This window comes from Balaenoptera ricei, chromosome 2, assembly GCF_028023285.1.
Source record: "Balaenoptera ricei isolate mBalRic1 chromosome 2, mBalRic1.hap2, whole genome shotgun sequence".
Classification (NCBI taxonomy): Eukaryota; Metazoa; Chordata; class Mammalia; order Artiodactyla; family Balaenopteridae; genus Balaenoptera; species Balaenoptera ricei.
Genome location: NC_082640.1, coordinates 53,141,805 through 53,164,974, shown reverse-complemented (window position 1 = coordinate 53,164,974; position 23,170 = coordinate 53,141,805). Strand labels below are relative to the sequence as shown.

The 23,170-nt window shown below is 40.4% G+C and overlaps 1 protein-coding gene across 3 annotated transcripts in view; it reads right to left on the bottom strand.

The window, feature by feature from the left end:
* GABRB3 (gamma-aminobutyric acid type A receptor subunit beta3) overlaps nucleotides 1-7,627 on the bottom strand; it is a 221,547-nt gene extending 213,920 nt beyond the window's left edge. Inside the window, exons 1-3 of one of the 3 annotated variants that reach the window (XM_059915415.1) lie at nucleotides 7,548-7,627; nucleotides 6,593-6,684; nucleotides 6,310-6,377 (exon numbers count right to left, since the gene is read on the bottom strand). In XM_059915415.1, coding sequence (XP_059771398.1) covers nucleotides 6,310-6,377; nucleotides 6,593-6,684; nucleotides 7,548-7,627 — 240 coding nt within the window. Of the gene's footprint in view, nucleotides 1-6,309; nucleotides 6,378-6,592; nucleotides 6,685-6,812; nucleotides 6,893-7,547 lie in introns of those variants that run through there. The other 2 variants (XM_059915413.1, XM_059915416.1) reach the window with 2 other exon arrangements.
* Nucleotides 7,628-23,170: the final 15,543 nt, after the last annotated feature.

Below are 23,170 nucleotides of genomic sequence, written 5' to 3'. Positions count from 1 at the left end.
AACAATCTTACCTCCTAAATGCAGCAACCTGGAACCAAATGCCAACATGCTCATTGTACCTTACCCATGGAGTGCCTTCCACGTAAGCAGTTTTCCAAACCCAACTGGGTCAGAGAAACACTTTTTCCTTTCTGCTGAGTCATCCCCCAGCTTACTTGGTAATAAGAGCATTAGCACATTTCCAACCTTTAAAATGCTAGTAACAATTCATATGCAAACTCTGAAAGCAGCCAGAGCCTCTTCAGAGAAATCAGTAAGGACAGTTCTCTAACGTGTTTGTTTGGCTGTGATCCTGTGGATGTCTTTACCTCAATTTTCTGTGTAGAGCTGAGCCCTTCGTGCTATTACTTTGGCAATTTTGTGGGGATGCCATGGGCATCTGGGAAGCCTGAGACTGAATTACTGAGTGTTAAATGACTTGCCTAAGGCTAGATGTTCCCATAAACCTGGAAACAGGACCCAAAACTCCCAATCCCATTAGGCTCTTTTCAGCACACAGCTGGACTCCTGGGACTCAGCTCCTCTGCCTGAGGACCTGGCCAGGTACTGGGCACTGGGTGTCCCTTCAGCATTCACTACGGGCAGAGCAACCCTAGATTCTGCAGCACGAAGAGGGGAGTTGATTAACATAAGTTTGATCGAATATGCCTAAAGCTGAATTCTCCAGGTGATCCCAGCTCACTCTATACAGGGAAACCCTCTCCTCTTTCCCACTCTTCTGAAAAGGGGAAAGACAAAATGAGTGCAAATGTTTACGTGTTGTGTTCGTGAGTAAGACTGCACCCATTTTACAGTGATGCAGTGCCAAAGCTGCTTGCTGAGATGTGCTAAAACCATGTTCTTATGTACCATACTTAATTTTACACTGAGACATTAGAAAACAAGTGGATTTTATAAGAGGAAAATACAATAAATGACAAAGGAATACAATACAACAAGCATAAGGGACAAATCTACTTCTCATAATAACTAAAGACACATTATATGTCACCTAAAAGGAGCTCACAACTGAAAAAAAAAAAAGACAATAATTTATGATTTATATGCATTAAGTCAGAAAAAATAACCCTGTAGTTACATTTTCATTGGGATGAGCTTTTTTTTGGCTGCATTGGGTCTTCGTTGCTGCACGTGGGCTTTTCTCTAGTTGCGGCGAGTGGGGCTACTCTTCATTGCAGTGCACGGGCTTCTCATTGCAGTGACTTCTCTTGTTGCGGGCCACGGGCTCTAGGCACATGGGCTTCAGTAGTTGTGGCACACGGGCTCAATAGTTGTGGCTCGCGGGCTCTAGAGTGCAGGCTCAGTAGTTGTGGTGAACGGGCTTAGTTGCTCCACAGCATGTGGGATCTTCCCGGACAAGGGCTCAAACCCATGTCCCCTGCATTGGCAGGCAGATTCTTAACCACAGCACCACCAGGGAAGTCCCAGGATGAGCTAATTTTAATAGATGAATTAAGTACAGAATAATAACAAAATACAAGTTAAATCATAGAAAATTAGTATTTATATTACTAGAGTTTGAGTCTAGCTTTATATTCTCAGTACTTTATAGTTAATTAAGTAGAAATCAAGTACGTGTAGTTTATTTCTGAATTAACAAATCAAACAATGGCTTCTTCTAATCATTCAAATTAAAAAAGAACTCATATGACTACTTTAAAATACTGTTTTTATTTTTTAACTAATTGATTTTTTAAAGAGTTCTAGACCTGCTTCACTGTCTCAGTAAAAAGTACTATTTTTAAATTAAAATTTCCTAGTTATTTTTATTTTTAGTATTTCCTTATATTTCCTATATTTTCAATAATTTTTGTCCACTTATTCATCCCTTCATCTATCTATTCAACACACACTTGGACCAGTGCTAAGCACCAGAATTATAACACATGCATATAAAAGTTTTCAGTAGACAGTATTCTTCCATAAGTACAATCTCATTTAATCCGCCTGCCAGTGCAGGGGACACGGGTTTGAGTCTCCTCCGGGAGGATCCCATATGCCGCTGAGCAACTCAACCCGTGTGGCACAACTACTGAGCCTGCGCTGTAGAGCCCACGAGCCACAACTACTGAGCCCGTGCGCCACAACTACTGAAGCCCACATGCCTAGAGCCCGTGCTCCGCAACAAGAGAAGCCACTGCAGTGAGAAGCCTACGCACCGCAACAAAGAGTAGCTCCCACTCGCCACAACTAGAGAAAGCCCGCACACAGCAACAAAAACCCAAAAATAAATAAATAAAAAATAAATAAACTTAAAAAAAAGAAAGTAATATGTAAACTAAATCTCAATAATTACTTAACCATGCATAGTTTTAAAAGATTGTCTGAAATTTTAAAACAAGAGCTAGAGAACAAGGGAAGTTATGTAAAAGAAAATGGTTTTTTGTTTGATTTCTGTCAAGTCAGCTAATTAAAAAGTAAGAAGTGGCAAATTAGGAGTTTGGGATTATCATATACACATTACTATATATAAAATAGGTAAACAACAAGGACCTACTGTATAGCACAAGGAACTATACCCAATATCTTGTAATAACCTATAATGGAAGAGAATCTGAAAAAGAATATATATATATGTATGTATGTATATACATGTATACATATATATGTATAACTGAGTCACTTTGCTGTACACTAGAAACTAACACAACATTGTAAATTAACTATATCAATTTTTAAAAGTGCATGAAAAGAAAAATTAGAAGATTAGGAAAAATCGAAATGTAGACTATCTCCATTATCAGTGAAACATGTTATGGCAAAATAATGTTAAGTATTAAAATACTAAAATCCATTTTTAGATTGTTAATACAAAACACTAAAATGCACGATGACATATACACGGATATGCATAATGTATCTATTTATTTAATTCTTTGAGGTCAGAGGCATTATTTGGAGGCATTATCTATATGCACCATCAATAGATAAACACTGTGCTTTATAATAGTTTAAAGAGAAAAGTAACAATATTCTTTACATTCACCCCCAAAATGCTCACTGACAAGCACATATCTGTCCCATCTTGAGATATACATGTTTTGCATATCTTTATTTCAGATATTAAGGAATCTTTATTTCACTAAATATATGTTTTCAAAAGCATATCTATGAAATTTTGAGAAGAAAATTTCAAAGAACAACTTTCCATGATCATTTACCCTGAATTTTCTAGTGAACTTTGCTCTTCTAACTCATCATTCTGACTCCTCTATCTAAATTAACATTTTGGCCAAAATATTCATCCTAAACCACATCTTAAATCATGTCAATCACCTGCTTAAAAACATTTACAGGCTCCTTAATTTTTGAAAATTAACATCTGAAACACTTGGCAAGGCAGAGAAGGGCCTAGGTGAACAGGGATTTGTCCTACTTTTCCAATTTCATCTTTTGAGTCTCTCCTTCACAATCTCCTATCCTGCAGATCTATCCATCAGTAGTTTTGCCAATTTCTTCCCTAACCCAGAACATCCTCCTCTATCTATGCCAGTCACAATTCTATTCCCCACTATTCACCCACCCAATTTAGATATCATTTCTTAAGTTCTTTCATGAGGCTTTCCATGTCAGAAGTAATCTCAATATATCTCTCTCCCCCCCTCCCTCTTTCTGCCTCCTTCCCTCCCTCCTTCCTTCCCTCTCTCTCTTAGGCCATACCCCTTTCTTTTGTTCCTCTAAATGGGACTCACCTACTTTTGTTACAACTATTTGACATATCTCCTCTACTAGCTGTAGCATCCTTAAAGCAAGACCATTGCTTATTTAGTTTCATAAGCTAACAACACTTAGTTTCGTGTAACTAGTAAGGTGATTAAGGAAGCTCATAAATATAATTCATTGTTTTTAAGCAACATGATTGAGTGATGGGTTTAATCTTATGCTCACATACTCTCTGTTCTTTCCCTATAAAATGTTACCTCCAAAATGATACTTAATCATTGCTGTATTTGAAGTTCTTTCAATTAAAAAAAATCAAATATCATAGCTATGATCATGAGCTATGATCCTGATCATGAGTTAAGGGAAATCAGATTTTTCTAGCGAATGGTTTTACCAATCCACTTGTGGAAGATATTTCAGATGCCAGTCAGTAATTCTGTCCAATGGCCTTCAATCTCCCATCCCATCAATCCCCAGTCTTTCTTTATAATAAACTTAGTGTAGAGAACCACAAAAATTTCCATCATGAGAATGCAAAAAAAAGGCATACAAGTATACTATGGCTACATTATGCATAATTACTGGCTTTGGGATATGCACTTAAAGATTATCCAATATAATGGCTTGTGTCCTCGATTCGTCTTTCTATTATTGGGTCCAGAGAAAATTGGGACACCTCAATTCATAGTGCATGAATTAGGCAATTACATATGAAGTTTTTAAGGTACTAAGTATCAGCATGATGTCTAAACAAGTGGATAACTAAGTTTAAATATTAATTCAAAGAAAATGTGCAATGATCTGCAACAAGACATTCTCCCCATTCCCCTGAATGTTTTAGTACTATACAGAGTTCTTAAAGTGCCACATCAGTATATTCTCTCCATAATTTGACATCCAATATAATAATTTTTGACATAAAAATCCACTAAGTCGATTAACTTCCGTACAAAACTGTCTTCTCTATAGACTGTGCAGTTGCCAATAGAGAAAATCACAGACTACAGAGTAAATCTTGAATATATTAACTTGTTTCCTTAAGGCCATAAAACAAAACATATTTTTGACAGAATTATTTTTACAAAATTACAAAAAGTAAAATATACATGATGTTTTTAGTGTAATGTATGTAAAGTCTGTTTCTTGCTAACGCTTTTATTATTAACACTTTATTTATTTATTTATTTATTATTAACACTTGTATATAAATGTCCTTAGTGATATACATTGAAAGAAAGTTACTTTTTTTTAAAATCACACATTATAATTTTAAAATCTTTAGGTTAAGAGTGAAAATTGATAAAAAATATAGTTTCATGTAGTCAGATTTTTTTCTACAAAATCCATACTAGTATATACTTTTACATATATCTTGTTAAACAGTCTATTTAACAATCATGGTTTTAGTTTATTTGTAAACAACATTTCTATGTTATTGCAATGTTTCTCAAAATATTGTTCACAAAACACCTGCTTAAAAAAAATCTGGAGCACTAGTTTGAAATGCAGAGACCCCAAGATTCCACTCCACACCACTGGATCATAATCAGAGCCTGGGAGTATGCATTTAAAACAAGTTTGCCCATGTGGCTCTGATGTCCAACAGACTTGAGAAATCTATCGAGTCTATCTCATGCCTCATTATATTCTCGGTGTTATATTTTAGAAAGAAAAGTTGCCAAACGATTTCTTCCAAAAATATATTTTTTCCAAATTCTCATTCTTATAATTTCTAAAGTGTCACTCAACAGAAACTTAAACCCGTTTCCAAATCCCCTGGTATTTCAGCTCAATTAACAAATGAAAGGGGTCATTTTTCTCCTTATTGCCTGTTGTCTTAAAGGATCCTGAGCAAAAGCCCGTGACACCCACTTCGCACCTCGGGACACGGGCCTCCACTTTCCACAGGTCGGAATACTGAATCCCGTCACCGTTAACATAGCCCTAAGGGACACTTGGTTCCCTCGCCTTCGACTCTCCGGGCAGAGAAAGCCCGTAGGCTGCCCAGGCCCTCCAGTTCTCAGAGCCGCCCGGGCCGTCAGCACCTCCGACAGAGCCTGGTGGATGGGGTCCGGGTTTCACTGTCACGAGCCTGCCCTCGGAAAAGCCACTGACACCAAGGAAACTGACCCGAGACAGCCAGGAACACACAGACCCACCGCCCACCGCGCTTTCCGGCGGCCAGCACCTCTTTCCAAAAGACAACAAAGGAACCCTTAAGCAGCTCTTACCTAGAATACGAGCCACCCCCACAACTCTCCTCTCCTCCCCCGCTCCCCGGCGCCTGTTGCTAAGGAGGCGAGAAGACACTGGGGCAGCCTCAGGACCAGGGGACCGACGGCTGGAGGAGCTGGCAGCACCAGGGCGGCGGTGAAAGCCCAGCCTCGGGTGAGCCCAGGACCCCTTCCTACGGCGGGAAGGGTGCGCCCTCCGAGCGTCTCTGACGCCAACGACTACCCCCGCGCACTCAGGCGGGCGGAGGGAGCCTCACGAACAGGAGACCTGCGCCCAAGAGCGCCGCTCCCTCTGCGGGCCCGGGAAGCTCAGCCCGGCGCAGGAGGCCTCTGGCCCGGTACTGTGGACGCCTGTGGGCCCAGACAGCGGGGCAGGGGCTCGGGGACAGCCCTGGGGAGGGCAGGCACTCACCATGTTGACTTCGGAAACCATGTCTATGCTGGCGATGTCGATGTTCATCCCCACGCAGACCGGGGGACCTGCGGGAAGCGCACGACACGGTGATCAGCCTGGCTCAGGCACCGGCTGCAGCGGCTCTGAGGATGGGGGGCTATCCGAGGAGGGGGCGCAGGCGAAGTGCCCCCCTCCCCACCCCGCCGCAGCTCGGCGGAAGCGGCCCCCGCCTCCCTCCTCCACCCAGGCCGCCAGCGCGGTGGGTCGCGCTGCCCGCAGCGGCCGCGCACACCCTACTTACCCCCGAAGTCGGGTCTTAGGCGAATGTCGTAGCCTTTCAACAGCTTGTCCACCGTCTCCTTCACAAAGGACATGTTCCCAGGATCATTCACGCTGCGGGAGGGACGGGGGCCAGAGAGAGCTGGGTCAGGCGGCGGCTCGCCCGCCAGCGCCCAGCGCGCACACCCGCGCGTCCTGCCCGGCGCCCGGCCCGCTTCCCGTCAACCCACCCGCGACCCTACCTCTGGGCGCAGCACACCACCGCCACCAGCACTGGGGCCGAGAAGATGCCGAAAAGCCTTCCTCCCGCAAAGCCCCACATCCCTCCGCCGCGCCCCGGCACGGGGGAGGGGGCGCCCCGCCGCCGTCGCGACCCGCAGCCGGGGCTGCTCCTGCTGCTGCCGCCGCCGCCGCGCTGGCCCGGAGCGGAGGAGGGCGCAGGGGGAGGGGGAGGGGAGGAGGAGGAGGAGCGGGCGCGGGGAGAGGAGGAGCAGCAGGCGCGGGAGCCAGGGGAGGGGGGAGGAGAGAGGGCGAGCCGGAGGCCGAGCCCGCGGAGCCGGCCGCTCAGTGCCGCGCACCCGGCCCTCCCCCGCGCTCGCCGCGGCTGGTGGGCCCGGGCCCTTAGCGCTGCCTCCTTCCTCGGCGGCTGCGGAGCGAGACCCGAAGCCCGGCCGGGGACAGCAAGCCGGAGTCGCGGCTGCGCGGCGCGGGGCAGGGCTGGCGCTGCCAGCTCCTCTAGGCTCCTTGCGACCCAGGAAGGAGGGGATCATCGGCGACGGCGACGTGGGCAGAGACCGCGAAGGAAACGCTCTCCGCTTCCCCCCGCCCCCTCCCTGGCCCGACCCCTTCGTTACGACCCCCGCCCAGCTGCGGCTCAGGCCGAGCCCATGAGTGCAGTGGAGCGCCTCTGCCCGCGGGACTGCGAGCTACGGAGCAGAGAGGGAGGCTGCGTGGCCCGGGGGAAGCCCCTACCTCACCTGCGGGGCTCTGAGCCTCGCGTCCCCAGGGTCCAGGAGAGCCAGATGGGCAGCAGGAGAGCCGGGATCCCGGAGCACATGGCGCTGCTCCTCTGACCTAACCTGGGTGGGATCCGCTCTCCCCCACAGTCACCGAGCATTCTAACAGCGATGCGGGGATCCCCGCCCCTGCCCCCACCCCCAGGCTTTCCTGCCTGACCCGCCATCCAGCCCCTTGCATGGCGGCCTGATTAATTATTTATGCAATATAAGACCATTTTTTAAATTGGTTCTTTAAACTATTTCTCTCACTCTCACCCCCTGAACATTTCATGTGAGCACTGGGCCCTCCCTACTTACATAAATACATTTATAAGGAGTGTTAAAGAGAGGCCTGGATATGCACTCTTGCTTTATTATCGGGAAGCCGGAGTCCGAATAAGACGTGGAGACCCTGGACTATCATCCCAGGAACGGGAAAATAATGTGCCTTTTCTGGTGCAGCCTGGAGCTGTCCGTGGTTCTTAATATAAGGCAAGGAACCTCGTTTTCCCTATGACTGGCCCCCATCCTTTGGTTCTCATTTTAGAAGAGAACCTCCTGCACCTTGGCCAAGAAACAGACCGACGTGCACCACGGTCCACCCTGCCCTGTATGTCACCACTGTGTACCTGAGGAATGTCTGCTCACCCAGAGTCATAGGTCATATATTTTTCTTTACTGAATGGTCCTCTGTGCTTCAGACTTCTAATACTGATGAAGATGATTACACATTCCTACTTGTGGTCAACCAACAACACTTACAAATCAAGTCCATTTTCTGCTTGATAGACTACCTTGGGCCATTCCAGGACCTAATGAATGGTTAATTATAGGTAACTGCTTCTCTGTATTAATTACTTTTTCTACAAAGCTTAAGGTTTTCTTTTCTATTGTCAAGACTTTATATGGGTAAATATCTAAATCTAGGCCCTGGTTCTCAAGTTGGCATGTTTCTGACATTAATTTTAAATATCATTGCCTTTTTAAAAAAAATCAACAATTTTATTTTTGGAACATAAAATGTGACCACAGAAGCTGAATGGTTGGTATTAAGATAAGGTTAAGAGATAAATTTAGCTCCCTAATTATTTTCTGGAAAAATCTATTTACAACTACTTGTATTCTGTGTCCTGTTCATGTGCAATGGAATTATCAGGAAAATTAGATTTGCATTATCATACCTTCCCCTCCACATTCATGTTTCAGTCTATTTCTCCTGTTTGCATGTACCTCTTTTAGAGAAATGCCCTGCTGGGGATCATGGCTATAGAAAACAAACAGTGAGAATAAGGTGCTTGAGAAAAACCAACAACATAGCAAGAATGATCCCCCTTTCTACTATTTTGTATGTTCTAAAACTTGAAAACAACATTACAAATGTTATTGTCATCCAACCATGTAACACCTCAGATCTTGGCTTCAGCAAGTCTCTGAGTATCTTGGCCTTATTTTTCATTCCAGTTGTTGCTTCACCATGCAGTTCTGCAAGAGCTCTGATCAGCTTTACATGGGAACAAATCCATACCCCTCACCACCTGTCCACATTGATTGTCTCTCATCTCCCATCTTCAGGCTTCTCAGTTAGCAATGAGGTCCAAATTCAACAGGACCTACTCAGTACTCACAAATGTGCAATCTGAAATTACTGTAGTGTTTGCCATCCATGGGATGGACCTTAGATGAATAGAAGATGGGAGCCAGGGGATAAATGATTCTCCCTCTATTTCTCCCTATGAAATGTCCTGAGATGCCATAGTAACTCCTTTCTTTTCCCTCTCCTTCCATGCCTGGATCCCCTTTTCCTTCACTCCTGTTTTCATCAGTATTACACACCCTAGAAAAGCAATAGCACTTCAATTTTGCCTCAGCATATGTTTTCTGGTGAACCCAGGCTAAGTCATAAACCCATTGGCAAATCACTAAAAGTGTCACCTAAAATGCAGTCTTTTTCTAATATGAAGGCAAAATCTAAGAGAAACATTGCAGTAAGTGTACACTGGTATAATCAAGATACACTGGGCCATGAAGCTCATCACAATTGCTGGCCAACTTGCACCTATGTGAGCAACAAAGGTTGGGCATGCAACCCTTGGCTGCCCTCCTGTCTCAGCTCCTCCCACAGCCTTCTTGGAGGGTTGGATGTGCCGTGAACCCCAGGTAACCCCATCCTTCCACTCTCTTGCCAGGATTCCTGAAACCAAGAATATTTTCATATCTTTACTAGATGGTGCTAACATATTAGTCAAATCAGCTGGAAATAACTGATGCAGTTCTTTATTTTCTACAGAAAGAGAAAAAGGCTTTAGGGGTCTTACAAAGGATAAATTTTCATGTCAGAAGAAAAAGGAGATGAATGCAATTTTGTTCATAGTAAAGTGGTTTTAAACAGGCTAGAATAACATTTTGGGGTCCTTAAGGTAAGAAGCAGGAAAGGGAGGAAATAGATGAAGAGCATCACATGATCACTTTACCTAGTCCATGTTTGTGCATTTGGACTGACCAAAAAGCCTTCACCAAACTGTGTTTTGTTCATAGTTGCCTCTTACTTATAGAAAATCAAGTTGTCTTTTTAAACAGTATCAAAGTTTCTGACAATATATTTTAAAGCTCTTTAAAATAACTCAATCAATTTGAAGTATGACACATGAAATTAAAAGTTAAATATATAATTAGATGATTTTTGAAAAATGTGTAGACCAGTGTACATTTCTATCATCCCCAAAATTCCATCTCAACCCTTTAGCATACATGCCATTCCGGATCCAGATAAGCACTGACCTAACATCTGTCATTATAGATTTTTTTTTTTTTTGCCTGTTCCAGTATGCCATATAAGTGGCATTACACAGTATATGTTATTTTATGGCTGGTTTCTTTCTTTCAGTATAATGTTTCTGACATCCATCCTTGTTGCAGATCCATAGTTTGTTTTACTGCTGGGTAGCATTCCATTGTGTGGTTATTCCACAATTTGTTTATCCATTCATCTGTTGATGGACCTTTCTAGTTTGGGCCATTATGAATACAAAGTCATGTACAAGTCTTTGTGTGGACATATGGTTTCATTTCTCTTAGGTAAATACCTAGGCGTGAATGGCTGAATCATATAGTAGAGTGCATGTTTAGTTTTATAAGGAACTGCTAAAATATTTTCCAAAGTAATTGAAGAATTTTACATTTCACCAGCAATGCATGAGAAGTGGCTCTTCCACATCACCGCCATCAATCCTGGTGGGCGTGTAGTGGTATCTCATGAGGTTTGAATTTGTACTTTCCTGGTGACATGTAAATGTATTTCATTTGCCTACTGGCCATTCTTATCTTCTTTTTGAATATATAAATTTTTTCCCATTTTTAAATTGCATTCTTAGTCTTTTTTATTGAGATATGAGTTCTCTATATATTTTAGATACAAATCCTTTATAAAATATATGTAATGAGAATATTTTCTCCTATTCTGTGGCCTTTCTGTTTGCTTTCTTTGATAGTGTCTTTCAAAGAAAAGAAGGATTTAATTTAGATGAAGTTCAGTTTATCAATCTTTATCTTTTATGGGTCAGACTTTTGGTATCCCACCTAAGAAAACTTTACCTAATCAGAAGTTAAGATTTTCTCTGGGTTTTCTTTAAAAAGTTAGCATTCATATTTACACCTTTGATATACTTAGAGCTAATTTTTTGTGGATAATGTAAGGGTCAAGGTTCTTTTCTTCCACGTGGATGTCCAGTTGTTTCAACACAATTTGTTGAAAATATTATTCTTTCTTCCATTGAGTTACTTCTACATTTTTGTTGAAAATCAATAGACCTTATATATGTTGGTGTATTTTGGGGGCTCTATTTCATTTACTCTGTTTCATTGACTTACACATGTATTCTTTCACCGATTCCATGTTGTTCTGATTAATGTAGCTGTAAGGTAAATTATCCAACTTTGATCTTCTTCTTAAAATATGTTTTTGACTATTTGAAGTTTTTTCATTTTCATAGACATTTTAGAATGATCTTTTCAATTTCTATAAAGAAGCTTCATGGGATTTTAATTCATATTACATAAAATCTATCGATGAATTCAGGGAAAATTGGTATCTTAACAGTATTGAATCCTCCAATCTGTGAAAACTCTGTATCTCTCTATTTATTTATAATAGATCATATTTAATTTTTCTCAGAAATACTTTGTAGATTTCCGTGCAAAGTCTTGTATTTGATTCAGTAAATATATCCCTAATTATTTCATATTTTATGCTGTTATAAATGTTATTTTTAATACTTCATTGTCCAATTGTTTGTTGGTAGTATATAGACATATAATTGATTTTAATATATTCACATTGTGTCCTATAACCTTGCTCAATGTACTATATTTTGATAAAAATTTTTGTAGATTCCTTAGGATTACATAAAAAAAGTCAATCATATAATCTCCGAATATAGATAGTTTTACTTCTTCCTCTCCTTTCTGGATGCTTTTTATTTCTTTTTCTTGCCTTACAGCCCTGACAGAGACCTCCAAGGCAATGTGGAATAGAAGTGGTGAGAGTGGATACCCTTGCTTTATTCCAATATTAAGGGAAAATGTTCAGATTTTTTGTTGTTGTTGTTGTTGTTGTTTTTACCGTTAAGTATGATGTTAACATCTTCCTCTTATTTTTCTTCTGTTCTCTCTACCCTTTCCTCTTTGCCCCTTTTTGCACCTCTCTGAAAATTTCAGTCTTAAGGGTAGGGCCATACAAGATACGCATCTGGCATGGAATGAGGAGCCCAGGTAGTGTGAGGAGAGCATGAGGGTTCATAGCTCAAGTGGATGAAAAAAGACATCTTTTGGGGTGGAAAGCTGAGTTAGGATGTCACAGCCAAAACAAAAGTAAGGAGGGTATCACAGGGGAAGGACAGCCTGGCATGGGTGTCAGAGCGCATGGGAGATGAGGAAGGCATTGATGTGGACAAAGCAGCCTGTGTTTGACATCAGAGCCAAGGCAAGGTGGAGCCACGTCCCAATGGCAGGAGGGCTCATGTGGCTGTAAGGGTCTCAGAGGGTAGGAGAATATCCAGACATGGGGACTACCCTGAGTGTGGATCTAAGCCCAGGCAGGATGAGAAAGGCATCCATTAATGTGGACCAGCCTGGAATAAGGAACTGGAGCCCAAGCAGCATTAAGAAGGCATCCTAACACTGTGCAAGGGGAGATGTGGGCATCCATGTGTTGGGGTGACCTGTCATGGAAACTCAGAACTTGAGAAGAGTAAGGATGGCATCCACATTCTGGGATGGCCCAAAATGAGATTCAGAACCTGAACAGGGAGAGCAGAAAGTGTGCAGGGTAGTGGCAGCAACAAGAGATTTGTTATACAGTGGGGCACTTATCAAATGAGTAAGTATATTAAAGATAATGGAAGCCAGATTTCTCTCTCTGGAGATGGGAGTTACAAATACTAAAAGACAGAGAAATAATCCCTGTGGTGTGAGATTGCAGTCAAACATATTCGTGTGAACTAATGATTTTCAAAATGTATAGATAAGCACAAATATGTACATACACATATATATGCATATACTGTATGTATATTTTTCTGTACACCTACATATATACACATATGTACATATATTCTCAAGTTCTATCCACCAAGAATGCCTAAGAACAATGACAGCCCAATAGCCATCAGCTATTGCACCCCTGCACCCAGATCATGGATTCTATGTATAATTTTCTAACTAAACAGAGCCATGGCTCTTTGGGAAAAGGGTTGATTCTTGAGATAGGCCAGGAAAGTACAAGGTAAGATTGAAATATCTTGTGCCAGAGAACAGGAAGTGTTTAAAGAATGATGGGGACGTGTCAAAGAGACACAGAATCCAGCTTGAATGTGTTTGTGCTGCCCAATTCTGGAAAAAAATTTGAGCATAAAAATTAATAATGACAATAATGAGCTACAACCCATAGAAAAAGAAGAGAAAAATATGAGTTAATGCATAATAATCAATTAGCTAATGAAATGTTTAATCACAAATGGCATATTTACATAGCTTTTAATTACATTCCCCACAAAATACTAATTATGAAGAAGAAACTTTACAGTATAGCTGGCAAACACCACCATAATCAAGTGATCAATACAAATAAATTAAAGAATGAAATAAATCAAAATAATGTGTCCCATGATATAATACATTGAGAAGAATATTGTATCAGCTCTATGACATGCCTAACAAAGATGTATAACCTGAATGTGATCATGAGAAAACATCAAACAAATTCCAATTGAGAGACTTCAAATACAACCCAATTGCCCTGTAATATTTAAAAGTGCCAATGTCATCAAAGTCAGGAAAGACTGAGGAACTACCCCAAACTGAAGGAAACTGAAGAGTCAGGGATTCTTAATGCATGTATGATTCTGAACTGTAAGAGATATTAGTGGGGCAATTGGTGGATCTTGAATGGGATCTGAAGATTGCAGAGTAGTAAGTTAATATCTATTTCCTGATTTTGATGATCGTATTGTAATAACATAGGAAAGTCTCCTTGCATGTGTGAAAAACACTCAGCTCTTTGAGGATGATAGTCATCAGCTTGGCTTCTTATGCACAGATGGTTCAGGGAAAAGTTCATTGTGAAGTCCTTCAAACTTCTCTGTAAGTTTATGATGGCTTTACATTTTTTAAAAAAAGTCAAAAAACAAAAACAAAAAGTTTTCTTTAGGTACCCTTCAACAGATTAAGAAATATGCCTTCCGTTCCCAGTTTGTGGAAAATTTTATGAAGAATGAAGTGGAATTTTGTCAGATGCTTTTGTTGTTGTTGTGTATCTATGGAGTTAATCATATGGATTTTCTCCTTTATGGTTTTAATGTGGTAGATGACATTGATCTTCAAATGTGAAGCAATCTTTGCATTCCCAGGATAAACATTACTTGGTCATGTTGCTTACATTTTTAATGTATCTGTGGATTTGACTTCCTAATATTTTTGATGAGGATTTCTGTCTAGGTTCATGAGTGCTGTATAATGTCCTTTTCTTGTCTGGTTTTAGTTTCAGTGCAAAATGAGGCTACAACACGCTCCCTCATTCTCTAAGTTTTGAAGGATTTTTTTGTAGGATAATTATCATTTCTTACTTAAATATTTTCTGGAATTCATCAAAGAAACCATCTGCCCTTGAAGTTTCCCTTAGATTTTAATGATAAATATAATTTCTTTAACAGGCATAAGTCTATTTAGATTTCTATTTCTTCTCGTGACAGTTTTGCTAATTTATGTATTTTGAGAAGCTTGTCCATTTCACCTAAGTTGTCAAATTTAGTAACAAAAATGCCTATAATGTTCCCTTACTATAATTTTGAAGTCTGTAGTATATGTAGTTATGTTCCATCTTTATTTCCTGATTTTGGTAGTTTGTGTCTTTTTGTCTTTTCTTAATAAGTCTACAGAGAGGTTGATTGCTTTTATTAATATTTTCAAAGAATCTGCTTTTGGTTTCATTGATTTTTCTTTATCATTTGTCTGTTTTCTATTTTATTAATTTCTACTCTCACCCTAATTATTTTCTTTACTTACTTTGGGTTTACTTTGCTCTTCTTTTTCTAGCTTCTTAAGATGGAATCTTAGATTACTGTGTTTTTTGTCAATAAATAATACATTTATTGTTGTTCACATGCACCTGAAACCTTTTACTACCTAAGTTTACCAGAAGTATTCTGCTTATACCATAAATGCCAAAAGGAAAGAACTTAAACTAGGGATGATGTATGTGCATTCTGAGGTATCACTGTAGAGAATAATACATTCAATAACAATGTCCCTAAAAATCTATCAATTACTTGTATTTTACAAAAGCACCATTAATTTCTTCATGTGAATCACCTTCCTAACCTTGACTGTGTAACAGTGCTGACTGAACGTGTGAAAGAGATGGCAAAATACTCACTAGAATGAATTGGGTGCAATAAGAGACAAGGTAAAATGAAGAATTGTTACAATGTTTTAAGACCATAAAATAGGAAATTGGTATAGTTTTTCCTGTTAAAACCCAAAGTAGTATTATTATCGTACTATTGTCAATTTCTCTCTTTATGTCTGTTAGTATTTGTTTTATATATTTAGGTGCTCCTGAATTGGGTGCATATATGTTAACAAGTGTAATGTCCTCTTCTTGTATTGATCCCTTTTACATCATGGAATGCCCTTCTTTGTCTTTCATTATAGCCTTTGTTTTAAAGTCTATCTTGCCTGATATGAGTATTGCTCCCTGCTTTCTTGTCCTTTGCATTTGCATGAAATATCTTTTTCCATCCCCTCACTTTCAGTCTGTGTGTGTCTTTAGCTCTGAAGGGAGTCCCTTGTAGGCAGCATATGGAAGAGTCTTGTTTTTTTTTATCCAATCAGCCAGGCTATGTCTTTTGATTGGAGCCTTTAGTCCACTGACATTTAAAGAAATGATTGTAGCATGTACTTACTGTCATTTCAGTACATGTTTTCCAGTTGTTTCTGTCATTCTTCTCTCTTCATTTCTTTTTCTTTTTGTTTCTACCATTGCAGTTTGATGATTTTCTTTAGTAGTATGCTTGGATTCCATTCTTTTTGGGTTTCATGTATCTATTGTAGGTTTTTGATTTGTGGTTATCATGAGGTTCACATATGTTGACCTATAACTATATCTACTTGTTTTAAACTCGTAGCCATTTAAGTTCAAACATATTCTAAACAATCTACATTTTTTACTCCCTTCCCCCACATTTTGTGTTTTTGATGTCATATTTTACATCTTCATGTTTATCCCTTATTAGTTTACTGTCAGTATAATTACTTTTACAACTTTTTGTCTTTTAATTACATGCTGGCTTATTTAAGTGGTGATCCTCTGTCTTTACTATGCAATTGCCTTTCTTAGTGGAATTTTCCCTTTCCTATAGATTCTTAATTCTTTTCCACTTTGACATTTTTTTAGGATAGGTTTAGCATTGATGAACTCTCTTAGATTTGCTTATCTGAGAAGTCTTTATCATTCCTTCTATTCTAAATGATAATATTGCTGGATAGAGTATCCTAGGCTGCAGGTTTTTCCCTTTTGGGACTTTGAATATATCTTGTTACTCCCTTCTGGCCTGTGAAGTTTCTGTAGAGAAATCAGCTGATGGCTTTATAGGGATTCCTTTATATATGACTCTTTGTTTTTCTCTTGCTGCCTTTAGAGTTCTCTCTTCATCTTTAGCCTTTACCATTTTAATTATATGTCTTAGTGTGGCCTTGTTGCATTCATCTTGTTTGGGCTCCTCTGTGCTTCCTGTGTCTGAATGTCTGTGTCCTTCTACAGGCTTGGGAATTTTTTAGCCATAATTTCTTCAAATACATCTTTTATCCCCTTTTCTCTCTCTTCTCCTTCTGAGACCCCTATAATACAAATGGTGGTATGTCTAATGTTATCCTAAAGATCTCTTAAACTGTTTTCATTTTTTTAAACTTGCTTTTCTTTTTGCTGTTCTGATTGGATGATTTCCATTATTCTATATTCCAGATCATGTATGCCTTCTTCTGTATCATTTAGTCTGCTAGTCATTCCTTCTAGTGTGTTTTTTTATTTCAGCTACTGAATTCTTCTTTTATGATTGTTTTTTAATATTTTCTAGGTCCTTGTTAAAATATTCACTGTTTATATCAATTCTTTTCACTAATCCATTTAAAATTTTTATAAACAATGCTTTGAATTATTTACCTGGTAAATTGTTTATTTCTGTTTCATTATTTATTTTTTCATGAGTATTCTCTTGCTCTTTCAATTGAGAGCAGTTTCTCTGCCTTTTCATTTTACTTAACTTTCTCTGCCTCTATGAATTTAGGTGAAACAGTTGCTTACTGTGGTCTTAAGGGGTGTTCTTATGTAGGAATATCCCTATGTAGACTGTGTGTGCCCAGTGTCTCTGATGGGGGTGCTGGATTTGATGTGGATGCCAGTCATGTTTTTCCTCAGGGTGTGCTGGCAGCTATCACCTTGGTAGGGGTGGGGCTGGAGTTGGAGGAGCTAGAGCAGGCTCCTGGTGTGAGACAGGACTTCCTCTCTGGTCAGTGGCCATCTCCACCCTATTGGGTGTCTGGTCCAATCCCACGTTACTGGAGTGGAAACCCTGAAGGTCAGGCTTGAGCTGGCTCTGTTCCATTTACTTGTTTGCTTGTTTATTAATTTATTTAATTTATTTATTTATAACCTAAGAGTATTACCCTGGGGGTTCACAGTGAATGTGTCCCCTTTAAATGTGTGTTTTTCCCTCTTCCTGCACTGAGACCGTCCCCCCAAACGAGGGGAGTGATGAATCAAGTGGGGCTTGTGCACTCACAGAGGTCCTATGCTCTGCCTGTGTTGGATTCCACAGCTCCACTCAGACACAGCCCACAGTTTCATCCTTTTCTGGGATGTGGTTGCCCCAGATCTAGTGTGGTGCTGTGCCATGGAGTGAGCAGGTTGGAGCCTTTGCTCAGCTTGGATATACAGCAAGGCAATCATAGTAAACCCAGAAGCCATACTGCTGTCGGAGATCTGAGCTGATTCAGGGGTGCTGCTTGAGTAAACAACAGTGTCCACTGCCATCCCACCTGGGCTCTGCTTCAACTGGGTCAACTCTGGGTCAACTCTGCTTCTAAAGAGTCTTCTTCCACATTCTGGCCATCTTAGATCCAGTGCCACCTGTGGCATGAAGTGAGCAGGACCATGGCATTTGCTCAGCTCAGGCTGGGGAACATGGCAAGGTGGTTGTAGGAAACCCAGCAGCCACCAGGGCAGCCCCACACCCCCCACCCTGCCTAGGGGCAAGCCATCACCTGCACAGTCCTCATGAGTGGAGTCTAGGCTTCTCCAGCCTTTCTGTCTTTCCCAGTGGTCTCCAAGGCACAGAGGGGGCTTTTCTCCTATATGTAAGATGTCCAGTCTGTGGCTTGACCTACACTCTCCCTAGGGTAAGGGTCCACCTGTGTGATCTCCCTTTTCCTCTGAGACTCTTCAGAGTAAATTGGTCCCAACCCAATCACTTTTCTTCCCTTCCTACCCAGTTACATGTGTAACTTTCTTATAGCCTTGGTTGTACAGGAGTCCTTCTGCCAATTTCCAGTTAGTTTTCATTGAGAATTGTCCACATGTAGATATGTTTTTGATGTGTTCATTGGGGGAGGTAAGTTCCACATCTTTTTACTTGGGATATTCCCCCCCAAGTTTCCTTCCTTTAAAGAGAATATCCTTTAGCCTTTTTTTTTTTTTTTCAAATAGATCTGCTAGTGAAAAATTCCCTTACTTTTCCTTCATCTGAAATTGTCTTGATTTCTTCTTCATCCCTGAAGGGTTTTTTTAACCAGATATAGAATTCACAGTTGATAGTTCTTTCAGCACTTGGAAGTACTGCACCATTTTCTTATGGCCTCCATCATTTCTGACGAGAAATTTTCTGTCACTTGAATTGTTTTTCCTTTATTTATAGTGTGTCACTTCTCTCTGGGTGCTTCCAAATTTTCTTCTTTCTCTTTTGTTTTCAGAAGTTTGATTATGATGTACCTTTCTATGGATTTCTTTGGGTTTATCCTATTTTGAATTTGCTCAGATTCATGAATGTCAGTTCATGTGTTTTGTAAAATTTGGGGATATTTCAGCCATTATTTTTTTAATACTTTTCAGCCCCAACTTCTTTCTCTGGGTCTCTGGAGTTTGGAGACTCTGATTGCATGAATGCTAGGTCTTTTGTTATAGTTCCACAGGTCACTGAGGCTGTGTTCAGTACTTTTTCTTTCAGTTTATTTTCTCTCTGCTGTTCAAATTGAGTGATTTCCATTTTCAAGTCACTGCTTCTTTCCTCTGTCCCCTCCACTCTGCTGTTGAGCCCATCCATTGAGTCTTTTATTTTGGTTATTGTATTTTTGCAACTCTAAAATTTCCACTTATCAACAGTTTTTCCCTATATCTTCTATTTCTTTGCTGAGACTATTGTTTTCATACATTTCAAGTGTGTTCATAATTCTTGTTGAATTTTTATAATGGCTGCTTTAAAAATCTTTGTTTGATGATTCTAACATCTCTGTTATCTTAGTGCTGGCATCTATTCATTGTTTTTTTTATTCCATTCAAGATCTTCCTTGTCTTGGTATGATAAATTGTTTTCTATCAAAACCTGGACATTCTGTGTATTATGTTGCAAATATCTGGATCTCCTTTAACTCTTCTGTTTTATCTAGCACCCTCCAATTCCATTCTGGTAGGGAAAAGGGCCTGCTTTATTACTGCCAGATAAGGGTGGAAGTCGGGTTTGTCCACTCTGCTTTCATTGACTCCCAGGGAGGGAGAGACCCCCTGCTGGTTGACGTGGGGGTTCAGGAGCCCCAGTAGGCCTCCGTTGATTATAGTTGGAGAGAGAGAGAGAGAGCAGTGTCTCATTACTGCTCCTCATATGTCTTCCACTGACACTGCAGGAGGGTGGTTTCATTACCTCTGGGTCTTGGTAAAAGACTTTTCCACTAAACCTCCTCTGGCACCACGCCTGTGGGGAATGAGGGCTCCTCATTACTCTGAGAGGAGGAAAGGCCATGCTCCCCACATGGTCTCCAATGAGTAGGTCTAGGAGCTTCTGTTACCATCCACTAAGGATGAACATCCTGCCTTCACACTCTGCCTGCTTTGGCTCCACCCCTGGGGGGTACTGAGGTCCTCTTACAGCCGGACGGAGCTGTTGTTAGTCTAGGCACCAATTAGCCTTGAAGTGGCTAAGGAGTGGGACAGGCCACAGTATTTTCAGTGGTGTTTGGCAGGAGTAAGTATGTTATTGTCTAAAACTTTTCTGTCTTCCGGTACTGCCCTTTCTTGGTCTTTGGCTAGAAAGGGCAGACTTTTCTTGGGGTTCCTTTTTTTCTGTTTGTACTTGCTGGCATTTCCAGATTGCTGGCTTCTATAGCACTCAGTCTGAGATACATGAGACATAAAGAAAGCCCAGGTAATTCACTGCTATGTCACTCCCATCTCCCTCGGCCATCTGCATTTTTCTCCCCACCATTCAATGTCTTCTTATGTTTGTAATTTTCAAATATATAACTTCTAGTGTTTTTAGCTATACTTAGCAGAAGGAATAGGAAATAGCACATTTACCCTTTCCCCTTATTCTTTCTGTACAACACTAAAAATATTTTTTGTCAACAGAAGACAATAAAGAGGAAAGATAAATGATTAGATTTAATCTGCCATGTTTAATCCTCAGCCCATTAATAAATTTCCCAATGTTATATTATTCTTTCATTCCTGAAGTAAAATAATTGTTCAGTCCTTATTTTAATCTGTGCCTCATATATCAGTGTAAGTTTCATTATTATTAATATTAAAGAATATTTGTTGAGAATTACTGCCATGTTTAACAATTTCTTTCTGTCATGTTTCTTGCATTTCCATTCTTTTCTTCTCACTGCTCTTCCTGATATTTTTTTCTTTTTCAGTGAGACCCTGTGAGTGGTAAACTCTTTCATTTCTATTTATTTGAAAATTGTATTTATTTTGTGCTTACTGTAGGGCCTTGCCTAGCTAAATATAGACTTCTAGTGTTCTGGGGTGTCAAGATGGAAACAAAGGCTTTGGCCCCAAGATGTCAAAAATGAGACTTATTTATAATATTGAATATTACATGTGACATGGCTGGTCTACTGTCTCAATAGTTAACATTTTCTATTAGTATTTTGATGAAAATAGCTCACTGTCTTCAGGCCTCATTTTTGTTTCTGTGAAAACTGATATCAATTTCATTGTTCTTTCTCTTCTTGTCTTTCCAAGGATTTCTTTGAGTTTATCCTATTTGGAATTTGCTCAGATCCATGGAAATTGTGATGTTCTACATATTTACCATGAAGAGCCTGGCTATGGATTTCTTTTTGTTTATCCTTACTTTTGTGAATATTCAATCTGAGAATTCATGCATGAGGTTCTAGAAATTGTATCACTTACACTGTTCACCTGCCTGCCCTCTTTGACGCTCTTCTCTATAGCTTCTCCTTGTAGGACTCTTACATTGGACATCAGGGTTTATAGTAATCATTTCTTAAAGTAACATTGACTGTGAAAATCCCATACTTTCCACCTCATTTTCTCTCTGTGCTGAATCAGGAGTAATTTTCTAGATCTAATCTCTAGTTCATCAATTATTTGGATATAAAACAACATGTTTTACCATTTGACCTAGTAACCATTCAATAAATAGTCACTGAATGAATCCATGAGTTAATAAGTTCCGCTAATCATCCAGATATAGGCATCTCCTATTTCAGGTCAATAACCTGTTCCTGAATTTTAAATGTTTGTCTAGAACATCATAACCAGAAGCCTCTTTCTTATTATTTTAAACAGGCTAGATTGTACTGTAGTACATATCCACCTGAAATTCCCAATTAATTACCTAACCATCTCCATGATTATAACATTGCTTCCTGTGCACCAAACGAGTGTGTTTTTTAACTACAGCTGCTTTGCACTCAGTCACATGGCCTCTCTCTAACGTCCACCCCTTTTTGATTCTTGGCACTTGTTTCAAAACATCTCCATAGGATTATAGTATTCTGCCCATCGTGAGTGGAATGTTACTTAAAAGTTTTGACCACCTATCATTTTATTAAAAAGACATACTGTCCTTGGGAACATAAATATATTTTTCCTATGCAAACAGCAACAGGAAAGTTGTTTTTAATAGATACACATATTGAGGACTCCAGCTCCAGGCCAGAATTCCATGTGTGATTTTTCAGGCCTGACCACAGGCAGTTACAAAGCTCAGAAGGCAAGACTCCCAGGAAGCTGCTCTCCCCATACCAGCGGTGCTGACAGCCAGCGTGCTGCAGTCTCTGGGGGCCTCTGTCCAGGACTCAGGCCCTACTGACCATGCTCTCTGGCATAGCAGCGTTCCCAGGCCAGGGACCTCCACTTGGAGGCCTTCCCTAGCTGCCTCCCCTGCTCATCAGGAGTGGGTGACTTTGAGAACACTTCTTCACCCTGACTCAGGGCTCAGTACTTTCCCACTTCTAGTCCTTCCTGCCTCCATCTTCCTGGCCTCGGGGTACATACACAAAATGTCAGGAGCCACTTATTTGGGGGTCCTTGGGCAGAGATGATCCACCTGTCCAAGCTGATCTACCCAGCCCTCACTTGGCACTGCTGCGGGGAAAACAAAACCTGGGGGGCTGGTACTTCTCCTCTATTGCCTCTTGCTTTATGATCAATCTCTGTTGTTCAAGGCTTGACGGTTACTTTCACTGTGGCTTGTCTTAATCAACTGCTTGTCTTAATCAGCTGCTTCCAAAACTAGCCACCCAGCTCTCTCTAGCTCTGCTTAGCTCTTGACATATATCCTGTAAAGATAAGGTATTAAAAACCAAGTGGCCTTCTACTAAGAAAATGTTAGCTGTCAAGACATTAGACAAGGTATGTTATATTTAATATTTAATATTATAAGTAAGTCTCATTTCTGATATCTTGGGGCCAAAACCTTTGTTTCCATTTTGACACTTTCTTTTTGAAACATCTCAAGAAATGGAATTACTTAGTCAAATGGTATGTACATTGTTGGGGAAAAAAAAAAAAATCTCTGTAAATATCATCA